This window comes from Rhincodon typus, chromosome 1 (genome assembly GCF_021869965.1).
Source record: "Rhincodon typus isolate 14 chromosome 1, sRhiTyp1.1, whole genome shotgun sequence".
NCBI classification, from domain to species: domain Eukaryota; kingdom Metazoa; phylum Chordata; class Chondrichthyes; order Orectolobiformes; family Rhincodontidae; genus Rhincodon; species Rhincodon typus.
This window is the reverse complement of record NC_063332.1, coordinates 60,284,597-60,306,126: the sequence shown is the minus strand read 5'-3', so window position 1 is coordinate 60,306,126 and position 21,530 is coordinate 60,284,597. Positions and strand designations below refer to the sequence as shown.

Genomic DNA, 21,530 nt, shown 5'->3' with positions numbered 1-21,530 from the left:
TTATGCCCTCTGTTCCTAGACTCTCCCACAAGAAAAAAAAATCAAGCTAAGCGCAGCTACTCTGTCAAGTCCTCTAAGAATCTTCTATGTCTCAATAAGGTCACCTCTCATTCTTCTAAACTCCAAAAAATACAAGCCCAAGCTACTCAGCCTGTCCTCATAAAAAAAGGCCTACGTATCAGGTATCAGTGTAGTGAACCTTCTCTGTACTGCCTCCAATACCAGCATATATTTCCCTATAAAATGGGGTCAAAAATGTTCACAGTATTCCAGGATTGATTGGCTAGCGCCTTATTTTTAGATTCCATTCCCTTTGAAATAAACGCCAACATTCTATTTGCCTTCCCTATTGCCTGCTGAACATGGATGCTCGATTTTTTTTTTTAATGTGCAAGAATCCAGGCAGAATCCCCTTGATTTGTCCATGCCTTTCTAAATGACAGTAATAGCCCTCATAATTTCTTTCAGTAATTTTTCCACTACTGATGTGAGACTGACTTTTCTACAGTTCCTCGTCTGTCCTTCCCTTTCATTTGTATAGAATGGAATTTAGTACTTAATAATAAATAATATTAATGATAGCTGTTCTGTAGCCCCCCAGTACAATGCCTTAAGACAGATAGAATTGGAAAATGGTGGACTGAGGTTCCACTATTTTTGCATTGTCTTGATCAGTGTTCTAAGTCCCACCTTCTGAGATATGTAATAATATCTCTGAACAGGTTGATTAGAAAATATCTAGCAACCTGGGTTATGTTTCAACCAGACCTAGCAACTAATTTGTTAATAAACTCAATACTTCCGGTCTCACCGTCAAGTATCTTGCACTCTCCTCCTCAATTGCAATGTCTGCATCATCCCACTTTATTGTGAAGGCAGAGGCAAAGTGCTCATCAAGAACTATGTCTAGCTCTTTGAACTCTAAAGATAGCTTACCTTTTTTGTCTGTAATCTGCTCCATTCTCTTATAGTATTTTCTTGATCTTTTTATATTTATCAGGTGTCTTCATGTTTTCCTTGATTTTATTTGCCAGAAGTATTTCATGCCTCCCGTTTGATTTCCTGATTTCCTTTTCAATTTCATTCTTGCACTTTCTACACATATATTTGCAATGCTGCTCTTCCTTAAATGTCAACCTTGTGAGAAAACTGGTGTGAATTTACAAAATTTCTATTGATTTTGGTTGAGGCAGAGTGACGATAAATGTTGCGTATTATTCTGGGTGTCACACTTTAGGAAAGATGTGGACACATTCAAGAGAGTGCAGAAGAGGTTTATGAGAATGGTTCCAGGGATGAGAACTGTCAACTATGAAATTAGATTGCAGAAATTAGGATTGTTTTTCTTGGGTGAAGAGAGGTTGAAGAAGAGGTGTGATATTTTCGAAAGCATTAGCAGTCTGGACAGAGAAGGCCTGTCCTGTTCATAAAAGAATCAAGAACAAGAGGGCACAGGTTGAAAGTGATTTGCAAAAGAAGTAAATGCAATGTGAGAGAAAAACAGTGGAGGTGATTGGCAGATTTTTAATTAGTAAAGGGTTGTGGCAAGTGAGCAGGAAACTGAGGTTAAGGCTGAGATGAGACCAGCCATGTTCGTGTTGGAATTGCCTTCTGCTTCTAGTTTTTACCAGTGGTTCAGCCTGGAATGCATTGCCTGGAAGTGTGGTATTGATGGGTTCAGTTGTGGCATTCAAGAGGGTATCAGGTAATTATTTAAATAAAATAGTGTAAAGGGATATGTGGAAAGTGCATGAGAATGGCACTGTGTCATCATGCTCATTTGAATAACCAGTGCAGACACAGTGGACCAAATGGCCTCACCTGCAACTTAATAGTTCTGTGAAGTCATTCAAATTTTGATAAGGTCTTGATTAAACAATGCAAAGTGTGAATAATGGCCTCTTTCCCTTGCACCCCAGTTTTCTAGGACGAATGCCATGCTCTGGATGTGCTGCTTGAATAGTGCACGTTTCCAAGAAATTTAGGGCTGTGGTTTGGCTCTTGGCAGGCTGAACCTCTACTATCCTGATGGGTGAAGTTTTTTGCATCACACAGAAACTGAAACAGCTGGAGAAACTCAGCAGGTCTGGCAGCGTCCTTGTGGAGGAAAGAATTGGATTCAAATATTTGAATTCTTGACATTGTTGAAATCATTAATGTGTGGAGTTGCTTCCAAAAAGCGTAGAAGTTCAAATATTTAAGAAGCAATGGAGGGCAAATATCTGCTTGTAAGATTTAAATTAAGACCCTGGTCAGTCCACAATATGTGAAGGGCTCCCCTGCCTTCGTTGAGCACAGATGTGATGCTGCACTGGATTTTTATCCATGTGTTATAGAAATTAAACCATTTGTGGCTATTGTTCACTTTGAGGCACTTTGCTTTCCTTCAATATCAAATTACACTTTTGTTGTTTCTGATTTAAATTAAAAACAGAAAATTTTTTTTTGTGTTTGCCTACTGTTAACATAATTTGTATTGTCATGTAGTCTCTGTAATTAGTGGGGGAATAATAAGATTGAACTGGGATTAGCCATAAATCTTTCCTCCTTATTATGCTAAAGACTTTGTATTTAAGTATAAGGTGCATTGTGAACTTGTATGTTTTATGGGACAAATGTCAAGTATTGTAATTTTTTCAAGAGATTATTGGAATTTACTTTGTTCATCTCAAAGCTTGCAGATCGGTTTTTGTGTGTCCAGGAAATTGTACAGTTAACTTTTAAAGATTTTAATGTGCATTCCTTAAAGATTACCAAGTGCACAACCAACTTATTTTTAAAATGCTGGTGAAGTTTTAAAATTTATCTTCTGCAGGAAGGCCTTTGCTGGAGGTGTTCAAGGAGTTAACGCAGTTTCCTCAGTGAAGAACAAACGCGAAGTAGAGACAGATAATCCAGATGATGCATTCTTTGGAAAAAAGCCAAAACTTGAAGCTGTGTCCACCGAGGAAATCAAGTAATATTTTTAAAAATTTAAAATATGTCTGAATAGCATGATGTCTGTAGTTAACAGTATTCAGTGTGAAATATTAGTAAGTTATAACTGTCACTTGCTATTTCAATTTGTCTCTAATTGTGAAATATGCTGAGCTTGCTTGGTTAACGACTTTGGGCCAGTAATCCAGAACACAAAGTTAGCGTTCTGGGGACACGAGTTCAAATCCCACCATGACAAATGGTGAAATTTGAATTCAGTAAAAAGTCTGGAATGAAAATAAATCTGGCCTCATGATGACCATCATCATGATCATGTCATGATAAATGTCATCATTGTCAATTCTTGTAAAAACCTATTTGATTCAGTCATGTGGAAACTTGTCATCCTTACCTTGCCTTGCCTATGCATGACTAGGTACATAGAAACAGGAATAGGCCATTCAGTCTGTTGATCCTGTTCTACCATTCTGTGAAATCATGGCTGATCTGTGGCTTAATGCCATATACCTTCCTTTGGCCCATATCCCTTAATACCTTTGCTTAACAAAAATTTATTCGTCTCAGATTTAAAATTAAAAACTGATCCAGCATCCAGTACTGTTTGTGGAGGAAATTTCGAAACATCTACTATCCTTTGTGTTTAGAAATACTTCTTACCATCTTTCTTGAATGGTCTGGCCCTAATTCCCAGACTGTGCCCACTAGTTCTAGAATCCCCAACCAGTGGAAATAGCTCCTCTTTATCCACCCTGTTTTTCCTGTTAATATCTTGAAGACTTTGATCAGATTTTTTACCTTCTAAATGCGAGAGTAAACAGACCTAATTCATTCATCTCTCCTCAAAACATAACCTCTGATGTCCAGGTATCAGACCCTCTGGGCAATAGGTTCTGCCTAGCCAGCAGTGTTCATATTCTATGAACACATTTTTTAAAAGTCACTTTTGTTTTCCTGTGAATACTGAAATATGTTTGCCCCATGATTATTTACGAACCTTCTGTTTTTGCTAAGTGATAACCTTCTGCCACACATTCATCAACTTTTCTATTCATATGCTAAACGGTAAGTTGGTATGTGTTACGGGACAAATTCAGCCAAGACCAGAAAATCTTTTTCACAAGGCTCCTGAACAGAGTTCAGAGTTGTTGGTTATGTGCTGCAATAGAATTAACATATCTAATGGCTTGTTTTTTTACATTGTTTTGATTCATCATTGGTACATTAGTGTTGACTTCTCATGTTATGACTGTTAATTGTAACATTCAGGAGCAGCATGACTTTTAACCTTTTGGTAACTTAGTCTTGCAGACTTGATGCCTAAGGTCAAGGTGGAACAAGTCGATACAGTAGAAGGCTGTAACCACGAAGTAAGTGCCTCAATTAAAATGATTTTTTTTCTTTGTTTTCTAGGCTTCAGTATTGACCTATTGATGAAATTAATTTTAAAACCTTCAGTTTTAATGCGGAATATTTTTGAATTGCGTGTGTTGCCAACTATGTATTTTAGTAAAAGTCTAGTTGTAAAGTTGCATATTGTGTACTTTGTAATGCCAGGCACCATTTCTTGACTGAGAAAGTACAAGACTCCAATCATCCTTTCATTGATCATTCAGTGAAGTTGAATTATGTTGCTTTCCTCACTTTCCACCCTAGTCGAGAAAACGAATAAAGCAGCAGTACATTGCAGGCCTTGGAAGATGTGTAAACGTAGATGCCTCGTATGACTTGTGTGTTGAACTTGTTCCGAACTTGGATTGAGATTCTGGACTATGTTTTGTAAATAATGAGTTCTGAATGCATTTTGCGTATTAAGGTTTATGTGTTTTTTTTACATTACTTTGTTAGAACTTGTCTTTCTTTACTAATTACTGATACATTTGTGGAAAAAAATACTCATAAACTAATACACTGTTAGCTTAAAATAACTAGGATGATATAGGCAATCAGCAGCAATGCCTTTTTTTGACGTAGTTAAAGTTCTCCTAGTTCTTCTGTCACAAAGTCTATTCAGCAAAAAATAATTATTGCCAAAGCAAATAAGGAAGTATTTTGAGGAGTGAGTAAAACTTTAATCAGAGGAAACAGAGTCTGAGAAGCATCTTTAAACTGAGAAGGCACATCGATCTCAGCAGAGAGTTTGCGTATATAGTGCAGTTGCTACTTGAGGAAAAGAAGTAAAGCATAAAAGTTAGAATTGGAATTGTTGAAATGGATGTGTTTGGTTGGAGGAGGTTACAAAATAGAGAGTGGTAAGGTCATAAATTAAATTAAAAGGAAAAAAGAGAAATGGTATGTTTGCGGTGTTTCTTTAATGTGCAGTGTCTTTAATGTGAGAGACACTTCTTTGTAGGAATAAAATGAGCAACAGTAGGCCATTCAGTCCATCATTCCTACTCAGCCATTCAACGTGATGGGGTCTCATTTTATCTTTTAGCAACATGCTGCCAGTATCTCCCCACAACCTCGATACCTTTAGTTTCGAGAAATCTATCTATTTCTTGATTAAACTAGTTGGCCTATTAGACCAAAGTCAGCCCTAATACTGTTTTTGCTGTCCTTTTCTTCTAAGAGTTATGGAGAACTTTAATTAACCTAATCAACTCAGGGGGTCATGATGATCATTTTGATCTGTTACACTTCACATCAGAAAAAAAGCATTCTCCGTACGCATGCACTTGCACACGCACACATGTACAAAACTTGTCCATTTGTTATATATATATATATATTCAGTGATTTGACCTCCACAGCCTTCTATGCTCAAATTTCACAGGTTCACCACCCTCTGGGTGAAGAAATTTCCCACCATTTCTGTCCAAAATGATCAATTCTGAGACCGTGACCACTTGCTCTGGATTAGGGAAAGCATCATCATTTCGTTCAAGCTGTCACCTCTCTTAGAATTCTTTGTTTCAATAACCACCCACCCCCGCTTCATTCTTCTGAACATCAGACCCAGTTGACCCAATCTGTCCTCATGGGAGAAACCTGCCTTCCCAGGAATCACCAGGTTCCCTGGTGAACCTTTGCTGCACTCTATGGGCAATAAATCTCTGCATTTGGAATGTTGTTAACGGTTTTGGGCCCCACATCTAAGGATGAATGTGCTGGCTTTGGAGGGGGTCCAGTGGAGGTTTAAAAGAATGATCCTGGGGATGAAGGGCTTGTCATATGAGGAGCGGTTGAGAGCTCTGGGTCTCTATACAATGCAGTTTAGAAGAATGAGGGGGAAATCTGATTTGAAACTTACAGAATGCCGAAAGGCTTGGATAGAGTGGACGTGGGGAAATTGTTTCCACTAGTTGGAGAGACTCGGACCCAAAGAGACAGCCTCTGACTGAAGGGACTATCCCTTGCAATGTTCTTTGGACGAGCGGTGTGGACTCACCAAAAGGCCTGCTTCCATACTGTATGGATTCTATGATCCTATGACATTTGCGATCCTCCAATATTCTCGGACTGTTTCAGAACCCACTGAATTTTGGGAGATGACAGCCAATGCATGTACTATTTCCAGCCTACCTCCTTTAATACTCTGGGATGTAGAGGATAAGGACCTGAGGAGTTATCAACTTTCAGACCCATTAATATCCACTCGCCTTTTTTAAAATACTAATTTCCTTCAGTTCCTCCTTCCTAATTGACCCTTGCTTCCTCAGCTTTTCTGGGAAATTATTTGTCTCTTCTGTGATATCAGACTAAAGTTGTTTAATTGCTCTGCCATTTCCTTGTTCTTCATTATTGAATCTCCTGGCACAGACAGGAAGGGGCCTACATTTGTCCGCACTCATTTTTTTTTTAAAAACTTCCTTACACAAGCACTTTGGCTGTTTTTATATTCCTTGTAAGTTTGCTCTCATCCTCTATTTTTTTCCATCTTGATCCTCTTGAGCTCTAAACTGCTCCCAGTCCTCGAGGTATATTTTCTGGTAACCTTATATGATTCCTCTTTGGAACTAGTATTGTGCTTAATTTGTTTTGTTACATGTGGTTGCACCACTTTTCCTGTTGTCGTCTTTCATCTGAAAGGAATTGTTGCAGTGCATACATTCATTCCTTAAATATTAACCATTGCCTATCCGCTGTCAAACCTTTTAATGAAGTTAGCCAGTCTATGCAGCCAACTCACCCTCATCCCTTTGTAGTTTCCTCTGTTTAGATTGATGTGACAAAACTGATATTTTTGTGGTACTCCTGTGTTTTGTAGAACTTGTCAAGCTGCTGTTAGCTTGATGATTGTGGCAGAGCGTGATATCAGTTTTCCGATACATTTCCAATACATATCAGGGCTGTGTCTTGGTAAGAACCTTGGGGTGGGGGAAAAATATGTTGTACAATTTAAATGTAGGTGAGATAGATGCATCTGGTCGGTGCGGACGAATTGGACTGAAGGGATTGTTTCCATGCTGTATGACTCTACGAGAAGGTGCTGGAAGAATCGGGTGGGGTGAGAAGTGGAGAGGACAAACTAAAGTGACTTTCAATGTTGAAGTTTCATAGAATTAGAATTAGGTTTTATTGTCATGTGTACTCAAATATAGGGATACATGAGTACAGCAAAAAGTGTACAAAGTCGCCATTTCCAGTGCCACCTTAGGTAGAAAGATACTTGGGGACAACATTTTAGGTATAAATTTTAAAAAATTTAAAAAAGTTATAAGATCAGCTTTACAATTCTTATAAAACTAGGTACAAAGATACCTAGGTACAAAATCTTAGGTATGAATTAGAAAAATAAAGAAATAAAGGTAGAAGTTCAGCATTACAATCTTTCTAAAGTGGACAGTCCGTGCTGGGCTTCCTCATACTTAGACCACCTGAGTTTGAGCAGGGCAGATGATGGAAAGTATGGTGGCAGTGAGAACTTCAGTAAGTAAGACTTCTGTCAAAGTTATCTGAAAAAGCCTTGATCTCTGAATATATCAAAAATAAGGCTGTTTCACCTTGGGATATAGAAGGCTGAGGTGGTGTATGTAGTTGAACAAATGAAAATTGGTTTGTGGTAGAGGTGAGTAGTGAACTGACTGTAAAAGTCCTTTATTTTAATACTAACTGCAGATTGGACAATGTTTTCATGCCAACTGTATCCCCAATCAAGGTTAAGTAGAAGTGAGATTCCAGAACTAAAAGCTGTGAAGCTAGGCACAGTTCAAGATACATTCATGAGATTTCTGTAGATTAGAGAAGTGCATTCAATTTGCTGAGTTCTGAAAAGTGACTGGAGTCAGTTGGTGCAGGAAGCAACAAAACCAAGGTCAATCAACAATTGAACAGAATGGAATTGACAAGAATAGCCATGTGAAAAATTCCCAAAAGCAAAGCATAAAAGTAAGGACAAGGGGACAATCAGTAATCATTAGCATTTGAGAATAATTGTTTTTGACTACTTCTTTGTAGAAGGAAATGTGTTACTTTGGAGGTATATGTTAAATATATCACTTCACTTCTGTATGTTAGATCCTGGTTATCATACCATGAGATGGACAGACTGTTTGTTTCATCTGTCTCGCTTCTAATACCAACACTTATTTGCCTAATTTCAGGTGGCCATTCCATTGTCAGATGAATATCAGCAACTAAAACCCCGTGTTGGAAAAGCAGCCAAGGTACAGTCCATTTGCACTTTCTACATCGTTAAGTGTTTGTTCACCTTCTATTCGGCCAATAGCAATGAGCATTTATTCTGCTATCAATAGAAATTGCTGGAGAAACTTAGTAGGTTTGGGAGCAGCAGAGGAGAGAAAACAGAGTTAATGTTTCGAGTTTGGTGACCCTTCTTTAAGAGTGTTATTTAAATAGTCATAAGTTGGGAAAAGTTGATACACAAAGGGATCTGGGTGTCCTTGTGCACAGGTCACTGAATGCATAGAGGTGTAGCAAACAGTTAGGAAGGCAAATGGTGTATAGTTGTAGTTGCTGTAGTTGTACTTGCCACAGAAGACATTCAGCGAACATTTACTAAGCTGATTCCTGTTTTGGTAGATTTGTCATACGAGAAGAGATTGTCTCCCCTGCGCCTGTATTCACTGGAGTCGAATGAGAGGGAATCTGACTGGAACACACAAAATTCTGACAGGGCTGGACAAACGGTATACATGGATAATGTTTCCCCTGACCGTGAGTGGGTCTGGACCCAGCAGTCATGGTCTTAGGATGCAGAGTAGATCATTTAGAACTTGGGCAATGGGGAGAAATCTCTTCATTCAGAGAGTTGTGACTCTGTAGAATTCTCCACAATATAACATGGAAGAAACAGACTCGCTAGAAATAGATTTCTAGACACTAAGGGCATCAAGAGGCATGGGGAGTGGGAGTGAGATTATGGCGTTGAGATCTCTAGAGCATCAGCCACAATCATATTGAATGCTGGAGCAAGCTTGATGAGTCAAATAGCTTACTCCTGTTTTTTTGTGTCTGACATTAAAGCACAATTTAGTTGACTAAAATTCTTCATTTGTGCCCTCGATGTGTTAACTCAGACTTCTTCAGCATTGGTTCTGTTTCTAGCACAGAAATTCATGAAAACATTGGACTAGTTGCTTTGGTCAGGTGGTACAATCAAATTGTAAAGCTGTTTTGATTGTACTTGGTGAAGACCATCTTAATCAAGTTTCTTTTGAAATTTTCTGCTTTGACTCTCTCTATAATACATTCTGATAAACATAGTGTTTTGGGGAGTTATTGCAAGGGCACAGTCAAAGGTAGAATGTTATGTTGGTTTCTAAAACTAAAAGGTAGTAATGACATGCACCAAATAGGGAGACCTAATACCACAGGAAAGTTTTATTCAAAACTCTGCTCACGACAGTGTCGTTACATTGTGCCCATGGAAGACACAATAGGGATATCTTTTCACTGTTTGTGGCTACAATTACAGGACTGACTGTAAAAGTCCTTTATGTTAATACTATCTGCAATACTTAATATTGGTCACAGGATGGTGCTCTAACAATACACTTCCTGGAGTGCAAGAGAAGTTTTGCTGAAAGTACATTGATTCTGCTCTCCCTGGTCTGTCAGAACCATCGCGCCTTGACATTGAGTGGCATCACCATTTCTGAATTCTCCACTCTTAGCATACTAGGGGTTGTTATTAACCAGAAACTCTACTGAACCGGCCATGTAAATACTGTGGTAGCAACAGCAGGTCAGAGATTGGAAATTCTGTAGTAACTCACCTCCTGACTGCCCAAAGTCTGTTCCTCATCTTCAAATGAGGATTGTGACGAAATACTCTCCACTTGATTGGATGAGTGCAACTTGAGCAACACTTGTCGGTGTACTTGCACCAAATGGACTGCATTTTAACGAGAGCAATTAGGAGTGAGCAACAAGTGCTCGCCCAACCAGCGTCTTCCACATCTGATGAATGATTCTTATTTTAGAAGTTAACGTTCCTAGCACCTTCATCTGGATGTTGACTTCCACATTTCTCAGTGTTTTTAAAGTTTAATTGCTTTTATAGCAATTCATTTGCTGAGAGATAACCTGGAGATAGGAATGGCCTTGAATAAATGCAGGTTGGTTTCTCAATCTCCATTTTAACTTCCTGTTGACAACACTTGACTTGTATTATCATGTTTTTGTCGCACAATTTGTGTGAACTTATTCCTCATAAATACTTGTCAAAGTACATATAGAAAAGGATCTGCCAATGTAATCACAATTATTGCACAGTCGTGAACGTGTAGATGTTTCTGCCCTGATTCCCTGAACTCTTGAATCCACTGAAAGAGACATGTCGAGGCAGGTAAATTGTTAATGTTTGAATTTGGCATTCACTGTTTTTAGTTCTTAACTTTGTTTAGTGTGTCTTCAAAAGAATTTGGCTGTCTCTACAATTACAATGCTACAACAAATGAACAAGGAGCAGGAGTCTCCCGTTTGGCCCCTCAGGCCTTCTTTACCGTTTAATTACGTCATGGCTGATCTGTTTGTGAGCTTAAATCCACATTCTTGCCTACCCTCATTATCTTTCATCCTGTAGCTCAACAAGAATCTATCCACCTCTATCTAAAAGTATTTAGAAACCTTGCTTCCATCACCTTTTCATGAGTCTGTGTTTGCTGACACCCAAGAGAATGTCTGGTAGCAGCAGGATCTCTGAAATAAATTGAAGAACGACAAAAACCTAGCAAACTCTTATTGGGGGAAAAACACTTTTAAAAACATGAAGAGAAAAAATATCAATCGAATCAGAATTTTTAATTTTTTAAAAAATTGGCTTCACAATTCACAAGTATATTCATAGGCGCGTTTTTAAAAAACAAAGTCAGACGTGAGCATGTGCACTTGGAATTTCTCATTGGATGCTTAATGTGAAGGAATGCTGTCTTTTGGGAAAAGATTTCAAATGTGCCTCAACCCTCTTAGAAAAATATCCATCTCACATCTGTTTTAAAATTGGCAACCCCTGATTTTTAAACATTGATGCATAGTTCTACATTTTTCCCAAAGAAGAAATATCTTTTTCACCCCTCAGGATTTTACATGTTTCAACGAAGTCACCTATAATCTTCTAAATTTGAATGAGTACAAGTCTTGCCTGTCCATTCTTTTCTCAGAAGATAACTTGCTGAAGATTGTCTGAGTAATTTCCTGTGCATTTATCCTCACTTAAGTAAGGTGACCCTGACAATACACAGTGCTGCAGATGGGGTCTCACCATTGCCATCTATAACTGAAGCAACATATCCTTACTTTTGTGTTCCATATAAATAAATTAAAGCAGTCAGTTAGTTGTACTAATTATTTGCTGTATTCATTATTAGCTTTTTACAATTCTTGAACTGAGACCTCTGATTCTTCTGCATCTCAGAGGTCAGCAGTCTCTCTCCATTCAGATAATATGCTTCATTTTTGTCCTTTCTGGCAAAATGGACAATGACCAACCCTCCATTCTTTAACCATCAGTCAGCCATAATCACCTTCTCAGCCATCACTATTCAGCAAGTTAGCCACATGCTCACTTTTGCCAGTCACTAATTATCATGTGAAATTGAAGTGCAGTATTATCTAAAAATAAAAATGAATGTATGACCTTGATCAATATCAGAAAATAGCCAAAAAGTCATTATTCTTCTAAGTCATTCTTTTTAATTACAGGAATACCCTTTTATTCTCGATGCTTTTCAAAGAGAGGCCATTGCTTGCATTGATAACAATCAGTCTGTACTGGTATCTGCGCATACATCAGCTGGCAAAACCGTGTGTGCTGAGTAAGTGCTCATTCCAGTTTGTTGTTCAGCATCTTGCTTGAATTTTTTGTGTTCCAGATTAGGAGTCCTGGATACTTATTTATTACTTTATCTTATCTATGTGATACCTCTCATGGTGTGTAGGGATTTGCGGGAAAAAGCAGGAGATTGGGATAAGTTAATAGAACTGATGCAGGCATAAAGGGCTGAAGGCCTCCTTCGGTGCCATAATGATTCTGAGATGGTCGACGAATGCGCAGCCACCAATAGTCACACTGCTTCAGTCATACTGGCACGATCATGAGCAGTGCAGTTGGTGCAGACTTTGTAAGCAGAGAAGTAGAGGTTTACTGTGCCTAGTTATCCACTGCAAAAAGCACTGGCAGAATATTGCATAAAAATGGAAGAAATTGCAAGGGCAAGCCACCATTCAATAAGATTGTGATTGATCTTCGACTTTAATTCTACTCTCCCTATGAACCCTCTATCTTGATTCCCAAAATCAGTTGATCACTTCTTTGAATATTTTCACTGACTGAACATTGACAACTAGGTGCCTTCATTTTGTGCTTCTTTAAAAAATATAAAGAAGCAGAAAAAGCCTGTAAATGAGCAGCGGATTCATCAATACCTACCTATTTCAAATGAATTTGAGCTGCCAGAATATGTGCATTTTCAGCTTTTATCTGTTTGCTTTGGATTTACAATTTTCTTATTTGCTTATTTTGTTTTAAAGAAAGTTTCTATCATAACTCTGTTTCACTATCAGTGATGAGAATGAAGTGCAGCAGGTGTTCCCACTTCAGAATTAAGATTAGTCTTAAAATGATATTTTCTCGCTCCATAGATATGCAATAGCACTTGCTTTACGTGATAAGCAAAGAGTTATCTTCACCAGTCCTATCAAAGCGTTGAGCAACCAGAAGTATCGTGAGATGTATGAAGAATTCCAGGATGTTGGCCTAATGACTGGCGATGTCACAATCAATCCAACAGCCTCCTGTCTGGTCATGACAACTGAGGTAAAGTTGATCTGTCCATTAACATTTATTCCTGTATACTTGTCGTATGTTAAGGAAAACAACCTCAGTTTTGCGGTCAGTGACAAAAGTTAATCGATGTCCTTTGATGTTAATGGGTTTTTGTGTGACAACGTAGAATTTAGAGAGCATTTTAGTGCTGATAGCCTTACCATCCATCATTACTTTAAAATATGGGCCAACGTAATTCAGATTATGACCTAAATGAAGATTTTACCTACAATACCATTGACATATGACTTAATTTACAATTAGTATTTACAGATCTGCTGACAATTTTATCGTCTTTTTTGTTTGAAAGTCAGTATAAGTTAGTAAAACTATTCCAGTGGTTTTCAGCAGAAAATCCATCCAATCTCGTGCACATTGGCTAATTAAATCTGGATCTTGGGTGTTGATATTATGGCTCAGAGTTCATTGTTAGACTGGGAGTTAATACCTTTGGTTTTTAGCACATTGAGTTCCTATTCCCAATTCTGATGTTCCATGAAGGTTCTGAAATGAGAGATGAAACTTGGATGTTCTTGACAGCTGCCCATACAGAAGAACTTTGTCAAACAATGCAAGTTCCTGCATTTGTTACTGTAGCCCTGATTTCTTTTCACCTTGTTGCAGAAATTTACTTTATTGTGACTTGTCTTCAATTGGACCAGGTGAAAGTACAGACAATACAATTCATTATTCCTTAAAAAGTTAAATGCTCAGTTATATTTTCTGTTGACAAGATTGAGCAAGATTGCTAATTGTTGAAAACTATCATATAAGTTACTGTACCGTATTTATTACTGTCCCAAATTATGTCATATTTCATGTGAGTTAAACCATATATTTTGTAACAGATTTTGAGGAGCATGTTGTACAGAGGATCTGAGGTAATGAGAGAAGTTGCCTGGGTCATCTTTGATGAAATTCATTACATGAGAGATGCAGGTATGTAAGCAGTTAATTATGTTTAGAAACTAACAATATGCAATTACATTGCAGAGTCACTATACAAAATAGGAGTAAATTAAATAGCAAAATCACAAAGATAATCTCTGAATTGCTACCTGAACCACAAGCATAGTGGTATCTAGTAAATAAGATGAAAGAGTTGAATGTGTGGCTTAAAAAAATCAGTGTTGGAGAAAGAGGCTTTGATTCATGAGCTACTGGCAGCACAGTTAGGGAAAGAGGGAATTGCACTGTCAGGCAAACTATGCTTTGACTAATAATATCATTAGGACTTTAGAGAGCCCTTTGGTTGGTGTTGATGATGGTGGCATGAGTTCAATATTAGGTCAGGATTATGGGAAATAATGACCAAAGAGTGACAGATCATGCAAACATAAGAAGGCACCGGCAAGTAAGGTCAAAAATGGGAAAAGGACAGAATGTCTTTATCAGAATACAGGCAATAGTCATAAAAAGATTGATGCTTTTTTGCAAGGGGGATGGAGCATGAAGCTTGGGAAGTCTCACTACAGCTTTGCAACCATTTGTTACACTACACCTAGAGTACTGTGTGCATTTTTAGTCTCCCCTAATGTGAGGGGGTGATGTGTTTCATCGGTGGCAGTTCAGAGAAAGTTCCCTGCATTGATTGCTAGAATGAAAACTTGAGCAAAGTAGGTCTATGTTCATGTGAGTTTAAAATGAGAGGTAATTTTATTAAGGCAATTCTGAGGAGACTTGACAGGTTAGTTGTTGTCTAATGTTCTGTGTTGTGAGAAAAACTAGAACAAAAGGGTACAGTTTAAAAAATTGATTTGCCATTTAGGACAGAGATGAGAAGGAATTTATTCTGCGCATTGGTAATCTTTGCAGTTCTCTATCCGAGTCAATAGTGTAGATTTGGTCTTTGAATAATTTAAAGCTAAATTATAGATTTTGAATCTACAGGGGACTTGTGGATTAAGAAGGTCCAGCAGGAAATCAGCTAAGTCATGATTTTATTGAATGTTAGAGCAGATTTTAAAGGCCAATTGTCCTACTACTCCTCCTCCCCTTTGCTAATTCCTTACAATTGGGCCTCCCAAAGTCAAGGTTTCCAATGAGGTTGTGAGGTGCCATGTTGGGGTCCAAGCACCAAGGCAGCAATGAATCCATGGGACTCAGTCTGCCTGCTGACCGCTGAGAAACCCTTTTCAGTTCTTCGATTTTTTTTTAATAGTGGGTACAGCGCAACTGGCTGATCTTTTTGCTCTAATTCCTGTTCTGAAAAGCCCAGTGAAAAGCTTTTTATTTGAAAATCCTAAAAAGCCTAAAAAGTACTTCATTCCACCTTCAGCTCTCCAATCCCCTTTACATCCCCAGCTCTCCTACACCACTTGCACCCAATGTCCTACGCCCCTGCCTCCCTTGTCCTTGTACTTCTCCAATCTTGTCTTCTGATAGCTGTCTTGGCTGACCACACTCTGGAGTCACAGCAACATGCCAACCTCTCAGTGAGTTAAAGTTTGTTAAACACTGGTGTCATAACATAAAATAATACTGATTTCATCTTCCCCACCCCTTTCCTGTATCTTTCCCTCCTTTGCTAACACACACAAACCTACTCTTGTATCCTGCATGTATGGAAAGATTTATGATGTATTGAAAGAGACTAACAAGGAAGTAAAATTAGCAGGTCTAATCTAATGTTGACCTTGGACTTCTCAATGTTTTTCTAAATTATTAACGTGTAAGTGCATGCCAATTCACTTTTTGAAGATAAGCAATGAGGTTTAAAAAAATTCTGTGCTGACAAGATTGCAACAGATTGAAGCTTGCAGCTTGGATCGCTGTATCATTGAGTCTTACAGCATAGAAACAGGCCCTTCGGCCCTTAATGTCTATGCCGACCAAAGTATGACAGATCATGCAAACATAAGAATGTACTGGCAAGTAGGGTCAAAAATGGGAAAAGGACAAAATGTCTTTATCAGAATACAGGCAATAATCATAAAAAGATTGATGCTTTTTTGCAAGGGGGATGGAGCATGAAGCTTGGGGAGTCCCATGGATTCATTGCTGCCTTGGTGCTTGGACCCCAAAATGGCACCTCACAACCTTATTGGAAACCTTGACTTTGGGAGGCCCAATTGTAAGGAACTAGCAAAGGGGAGGAGGAGTAGTAGGACAGTTGGCCTTTAAAATCTGCTCTACCAATCAATAAAATCATGACTTAGCTGATTTCCTGCTGGACCTTCTTAATCCACAAGTCCCCTGTAGATTCAAAATCTATAATTTAGCTTTAAATTATTCAAAGACCAAACCTACACTATTGACTGGGATAGAGAGCTGCAAAGATTACCAATGCGCAGAATAAATTCCTTCTCATCTCTGTCCTAAATGGCAAATCAATTTTTTAAACTGTACCCTTTTGTTCTAGATTTTCTCACGACCAAATGAATTCCATTTACCTGCACTTAGTCTACATAACCTACTATGCTCTTGCATTTTAAGTGCTCATCTAAATGCTACTTAAGTGTTGCAAAAGTATCTGCCTCCACCACTTTCCCAGTTCCATATTTCTACCCCTCTCTGGATGAAAAAATTCTTTCTCAAATCTCCTCTAAACCCCTTGCTTCTCATGTTAAACTTATGCCACCTGGTGTTAGACATGTCTTCCATGGGGAAGAAATTCTCATGATCTAATCTGTTTATACCTGTCATAATTTTGTGTATCTCAATCAAATCCCTCTCAGCCTCCTCTGTTCAAAGGAAAACAAACCCAGCCTATCCAGTCTGTCCTCGTAACTGAGACTTTTCATCCCAGACAACATTCTGGTGAATCTCCTCTGCACCCCCTCCAGTGCAATCACATCCTTCAGATAATGTTGTGATCAGAACAGCACACAGTATTCCATCTGTGGCCGAACCAATGTTTTATCTAGTTGTAACTAACTTCCTTGCTCCTATATTCTACGTCCCAGCTAATGAAGGCAACATCCCATGTGCACCCTCTCAACCTGTGCTGACACCTTCAAGGATCTCTATGCTTGTATACCGAGGTCCCTTTGTTTCTTAGTACTCCTTAGGGACGTACGTCTCTTATTAAACCTCCCAAAATGTATCTCTTTGCACTTTTCTTGATTAAATTCCATCTGTCGTTGCTCTGCCCAATTTACCAGCTGATCACTATCAAACTGTAGCTTGAGACCATCCTCACTATCAACATCACCAATTCTTATATCATCTGCAGACTTACTGATTGTACCTCCTGCACTCACATCCCAGTCATTATGTGCCTAAGAAACAGCAAGGATCCCAGCACCAAAGTCTGTTGTACACTGTTGGTCACAGACTTCTAATTACAAAATCAATCTTCCACCGTCACCTTCTGCTTCCCATTTGTAAGCCAATTTGGATCCAGTTTGCCAACTTGCCTTGGATCCCATGGGTTCTTACCTTTCAGGCAAGCATTTCATACAGGATGTTGTGAAAGGTCTTACTAAAGTCCATGTAACTGCACGACCTTCGTCAATATATTTTATCACCTTTTCCAAAAAATTGAATGAAATTAGCCAGACAGGATCTCCCTCTAACAAATCTATGCTGATTATCCCTGATCAATCCCTATCTTTCCAAGTATTGAATAATTCTGTCCTTCAAAGATTTTTCCAGTAATTTCCTCCCAGTGATGTCAGACTTATTGGTCTGTAATTGGTTGACCTCTCCCTGCTGCCCTTCTTGAACAAAGGAACCACATTATCTATCCTCCAGTCATATGGCACTTTGCCTGTGGCCAGCAAGGCATTAAATGTCTCTGCCATGTCCCCAGCAATATGCTCCCTTTCCTCCCATAGCAGGATATATCTCAGCAGGCCCTGGGGATTGATGCCTATTAAGACATCTGATTCCTCCTCCTTATTAATCTTAAAGTGTTCTAGAACCTCATCATCCCACATGATATGCCCAGCTACAATGTCTTTCTCCTCTTTGAATACAAATGAGAAGTATTCATTTAAGACCTCACCCACACCGACTGGCTCTCTGCACAGGTTGTCCCTTTGGTCTTTAATAGGTCCCACTCTTTCCCTGGTAATCCTCTTATTCTTAATATAGTTACAAAAAGCCTTGATCCCATCTGCCAAAGATATTTCTTGACCTCTCTTTGCCCTTCTAATATTCATTTTAAACAACCGCCCACACTCTCTATATGCACAGTACTTAATATATACTTCCTCCTCCTCCTTTACAAAACTCTGGATATCCCTTGACATCCTAGGGTTCCCTGGACCTGCTGCCCTTGTCCTTCACTCTTCGAGAAACATACTGGCCCTGAACTCTCACTCTACTAGTTCTTAAAAACTCTCACTTTGCTCTAGATGCACCTGCAAATAGCTACTCCCAGTCTATGTTTGCCAGATCCTGTCTAATGATAATGATATTGAAATTGACCTTCCTCCAGCTCAGACACTTAATTTCTGCACGATCCTTACTCCTTTCTATAATGACTTTGAAACTTACAGTTATGCTCACTGTACCCAAAATGCCCACCCACTGAAACTTCAACTGATTAACCCAGCTTAATTCCCTAGGGTGAGGACTAGCATTGCCCCCATCTCCAGTAGGACTGTTTACATACCGGCACAAAAAGATGTCCTGGATGCACTTTAAAAAATGCACCCCATCTGATCCTTTCACAGTAAGGTGATCCCATTAAAGTTAGGACAGTTGAAGTTCTGTACAACTGTAACCCTGTTTCTATCAACGTTTCTAATTTGCTTACATATCTGCTCCTCTGACTGTTGGGACGTCTGTACTTGGTTTTATTGTCAAAATTAATGAGGTTTAAAGAACAGTACTTGTTCTGTGGACATTTTGTGCAGACAGATATTTCAGTTAGAACGCATAGCACAGGGAACAGTTTTGGATCTGTTTGAAGGTTTTATTAATGGAGGGCCATTTTGCAAGTGAGCCAATTCTCTGATTACGATTCATTGTACCAAGATGTTAGATTACGCACTGTTTAACAGATTCCTAGGAAAATAAAATTTAAATTTCTTCGATTTTATTTTCAGAGCGTGGTGTTGTTTGGGAGGAAACAATTATTCTTCTCCCAGACAATGTACACTATGTGTTCCTTTCTGCAACTATTCCCAATGCACGCCAATTTGCTGAATGGATCTGCCACCTTCACAAGCAGGTAATTAATGACCGTTTAGTATCCTTCAGTGTAGAATTGAAAAACTGGAGTTCTCTTAATGTTGATTTATAATGTTGTCAAGGAAGATCAATGATCCATGGGATTTGAGGGAATCTGATTGTTCAGAAAGTAGGAGATAGTGACGTTAAGGTAGATATTCTCCAATTGACGGGATGCAACAAATAATGTTGCCTGGAGCCTCTCAAATTCCATATGTATCAATGCTTTGGTTGAAGGAAGAGAGAGATGCATATCCATGTTTGTAGACATATTTAAGTTATTCGTTGGACGTAGGCATTGCTGACTATGCCAGAATTTATTGCCCTTCCATAATTGCCTTTGAGAAAATGGTGGTGAACTGCGTTCTTGGACCTCTGCGTTCTTGGACCTCTGCAGTCCATTTAGTGTAGGCAGACCCATATGGGTCTGGAGTTCTAGGAATTTTATCAACCGACATTGAAATGATGGTGATACATTTCCAAGTCAGAATGGTGAGTGCTTTGAATGGGAACTTGCAAGTGATGGTGCTCCTTGCATCTGCTCCCCTTGTTGTTCTTGATTGTAGTGATTATAGTTTAGAAAGATGCTATCTCAGGAGCCCGGGTGAATGTTGCAGATGGTATGCGCTGCTGCTCAGCATTCCTGCTAATTTTTACCTGCTGCACAAGCCTCTAAAGTCAGTGTGCAACAGTGACTTCTGTAATTGGAAGACAATACTGCGATTGGTGTCCTGGTGCTACTCCCCTTCCGCAGAACATTGGAGTGGCTGTGTGCTTGCGCAGCTATGCATCCTGGAGGGAATGTTGCTCATGTTAATGAGTTGGTGAGGGAGTGAATGTTTACAGATATGGTGCCAATTAAGCAGATGCTTTGTTTTTGAGTATTGCTAAAGCTATTCTCATTGTAGCAAATGGAAATTAATTCATCGCATGCCTACCATGTGTTTTTATAGATAGTGGACATGCTGTGGGGAGTCAGGAGTTAGTTACTCGCTAGAACATTCAGTCTTTGACGTCCTTTCGTAACCATGGCATTTACATGGTTTGACTTGTTCAACTTCTGGGAAATGGTAATGACCAGAATGTTGATCATTAGCGATTCAGCACTGGAAATGCTAGTGAATGTTAAGCAACACAGTAAGTTCAGTAGATAGCAGAAGGAACTGCTGATGAAATGTTGGACGTTATCTCAAAGAGAACTATGCTTTAATTGTAGAGTCCATTTGAAATGGTAAATTTAATGTTGGATGCTGCATCTCAGCAAAATGGCATGCTATAATAGTTGCTATTCATTGGATGAAGACTGGGCCTTGAAGGGTTAAGTTATGAAGTCCATTTGAAGTCTCCAAGATGTTTCATGGGTTAATGCCAAGAAGCTTCCCTCCCAAAGGAGAATTTAATAAGGAAGGTGTAGTCCTAAAATTATATCTAGGAAATTCAAAGTGACAGGGGGGAGAATTTTTGCATGTTGAGTGTGATGGATGTCTGGAATTTGCTCCCCCATAGAAGTGCGTGCACCTTAATTCAAGTTTTCTGAGATTTATGTTATAGGTTATCAAAGAATGTGAATCAAAGACAAGCAGTTGAAGTTGAACTGATTAGTTCTGCTTCTACATACCTTTCCATCTGTACTGAACAACATATGTTTTCTGATAAAAAGGCCATTAACAATACTAATGGATGGGAATTTAACATTTAAAAACATTTTCATATATTCTTAATTTTAAATGAAACACTGGGTGTAAGTTGGGGCTTGTAAAGGGCCTCCTGGATGGCATGGAAGACAGTTGGAAAAGACTGCTTTTCCTGGCTCTCCGGCATTATTGCAGACACCGCTAGCTCCCCAGGAGTTGCTATGTCCAGCTCGTAAGTCTAAATGACGATGCAGCAGATCCAAATTTGATTCATGACACTAGACAAACTGCTTCACCTCTCAATTCCCCATCCTCCCCCTGTCACTGTAGAGTCTCAATCTGCTGAATCTGAAGTCCCACTTCCAGTCTACCCAATGCAACCAGCATTCTTCTTGTCACAAGCATATCACCACCCCGTAGTTGTCACTGGATCTCTTATTGAATTCTTCTGATATTTCAGAAGCAGTGCTGGGAAGGTTTGCTTCATATTCTGATAGACTTGAGCTCTCTTAAGTAGACGACCATGGGATGGATTGATTATTCTTAACTTCATTTCTTGGATATTTTCTGTTCAACATTTACGATGATTCTTATACTTTCCTTTCAGCCCT

At 38.9% G+C, this 21,530-nt stretch overlaps 2 protein-coding genes across 2 annotated transcripts in view; one reads left to right on the top strand and one right to left on the bottom strand.

The window, feature by feature from the left end:
* Positions 1 to 961, bottom strand: part of mtrex (Mtr4 exosome RNA helicase) — a 73,423-nt gene extending 72,462 nt beyond the window's left edge. Inside the window, exon 1 of the mRNA XM_048597062.1 lies at positions 937 to 961. Within this exon, the coding sequence (XP_048453019.1) occupies positions 937 to 961 (25 nt within the window). The remainder of the gene's footprint in view (positions 1 to 936) is intronic.
* A 1,104-nt stretch (positions 962 to 2,065) lies between these two features.
* Positions 2,066 to 21,530, top strand: part of dhx29 (DEAH (Asp-Glu-Ala-His) box polypeptide 29) — a 116,359-nt gene continuing 96,894 nt past the window's right edge. Inside the window, exons 1-9 of the mRNA XM_048596975.1 lie at positions 2,066 to 2,084; positions 2,816 to 2,956; positions 4,238 to 4,304; positions 8,481 to 8,543; positions 12,043 to 12,155; positions 12,982 to 13,156; positions 14,014 to 14,104; positions 19,162 to 19,286; positions 21,380 to 21,395. Of these exons, the coding sequence (XP_048452932.1) occupies positions 4,251 to 4,304; positions 8,481 to 8,543; positions 12,043 to 12,155; positions 12,982 to 13,156; positions 14,014 to 14,104; positions 19,162 to 19,286; positions 21,380 to 21,395 (637 nt within the window). The 5' untranslated portion in view covers positions 2,066 to 2,084; positions 2,816 to 2,956; positions 4,238 to 4,250. The remainder of the gene's footprint in view (positions 2,085 to 2,815; positions 2,957 to 4,237; positions 4,305 to 8,480; positions 8,544 to 12,042; positions 12,156 to 12,981; positions 13,157 to 14,013; positions 14,105 to 19,161; positions 19,287 to 21,379; positions 21,396 to 21,530) is intronic.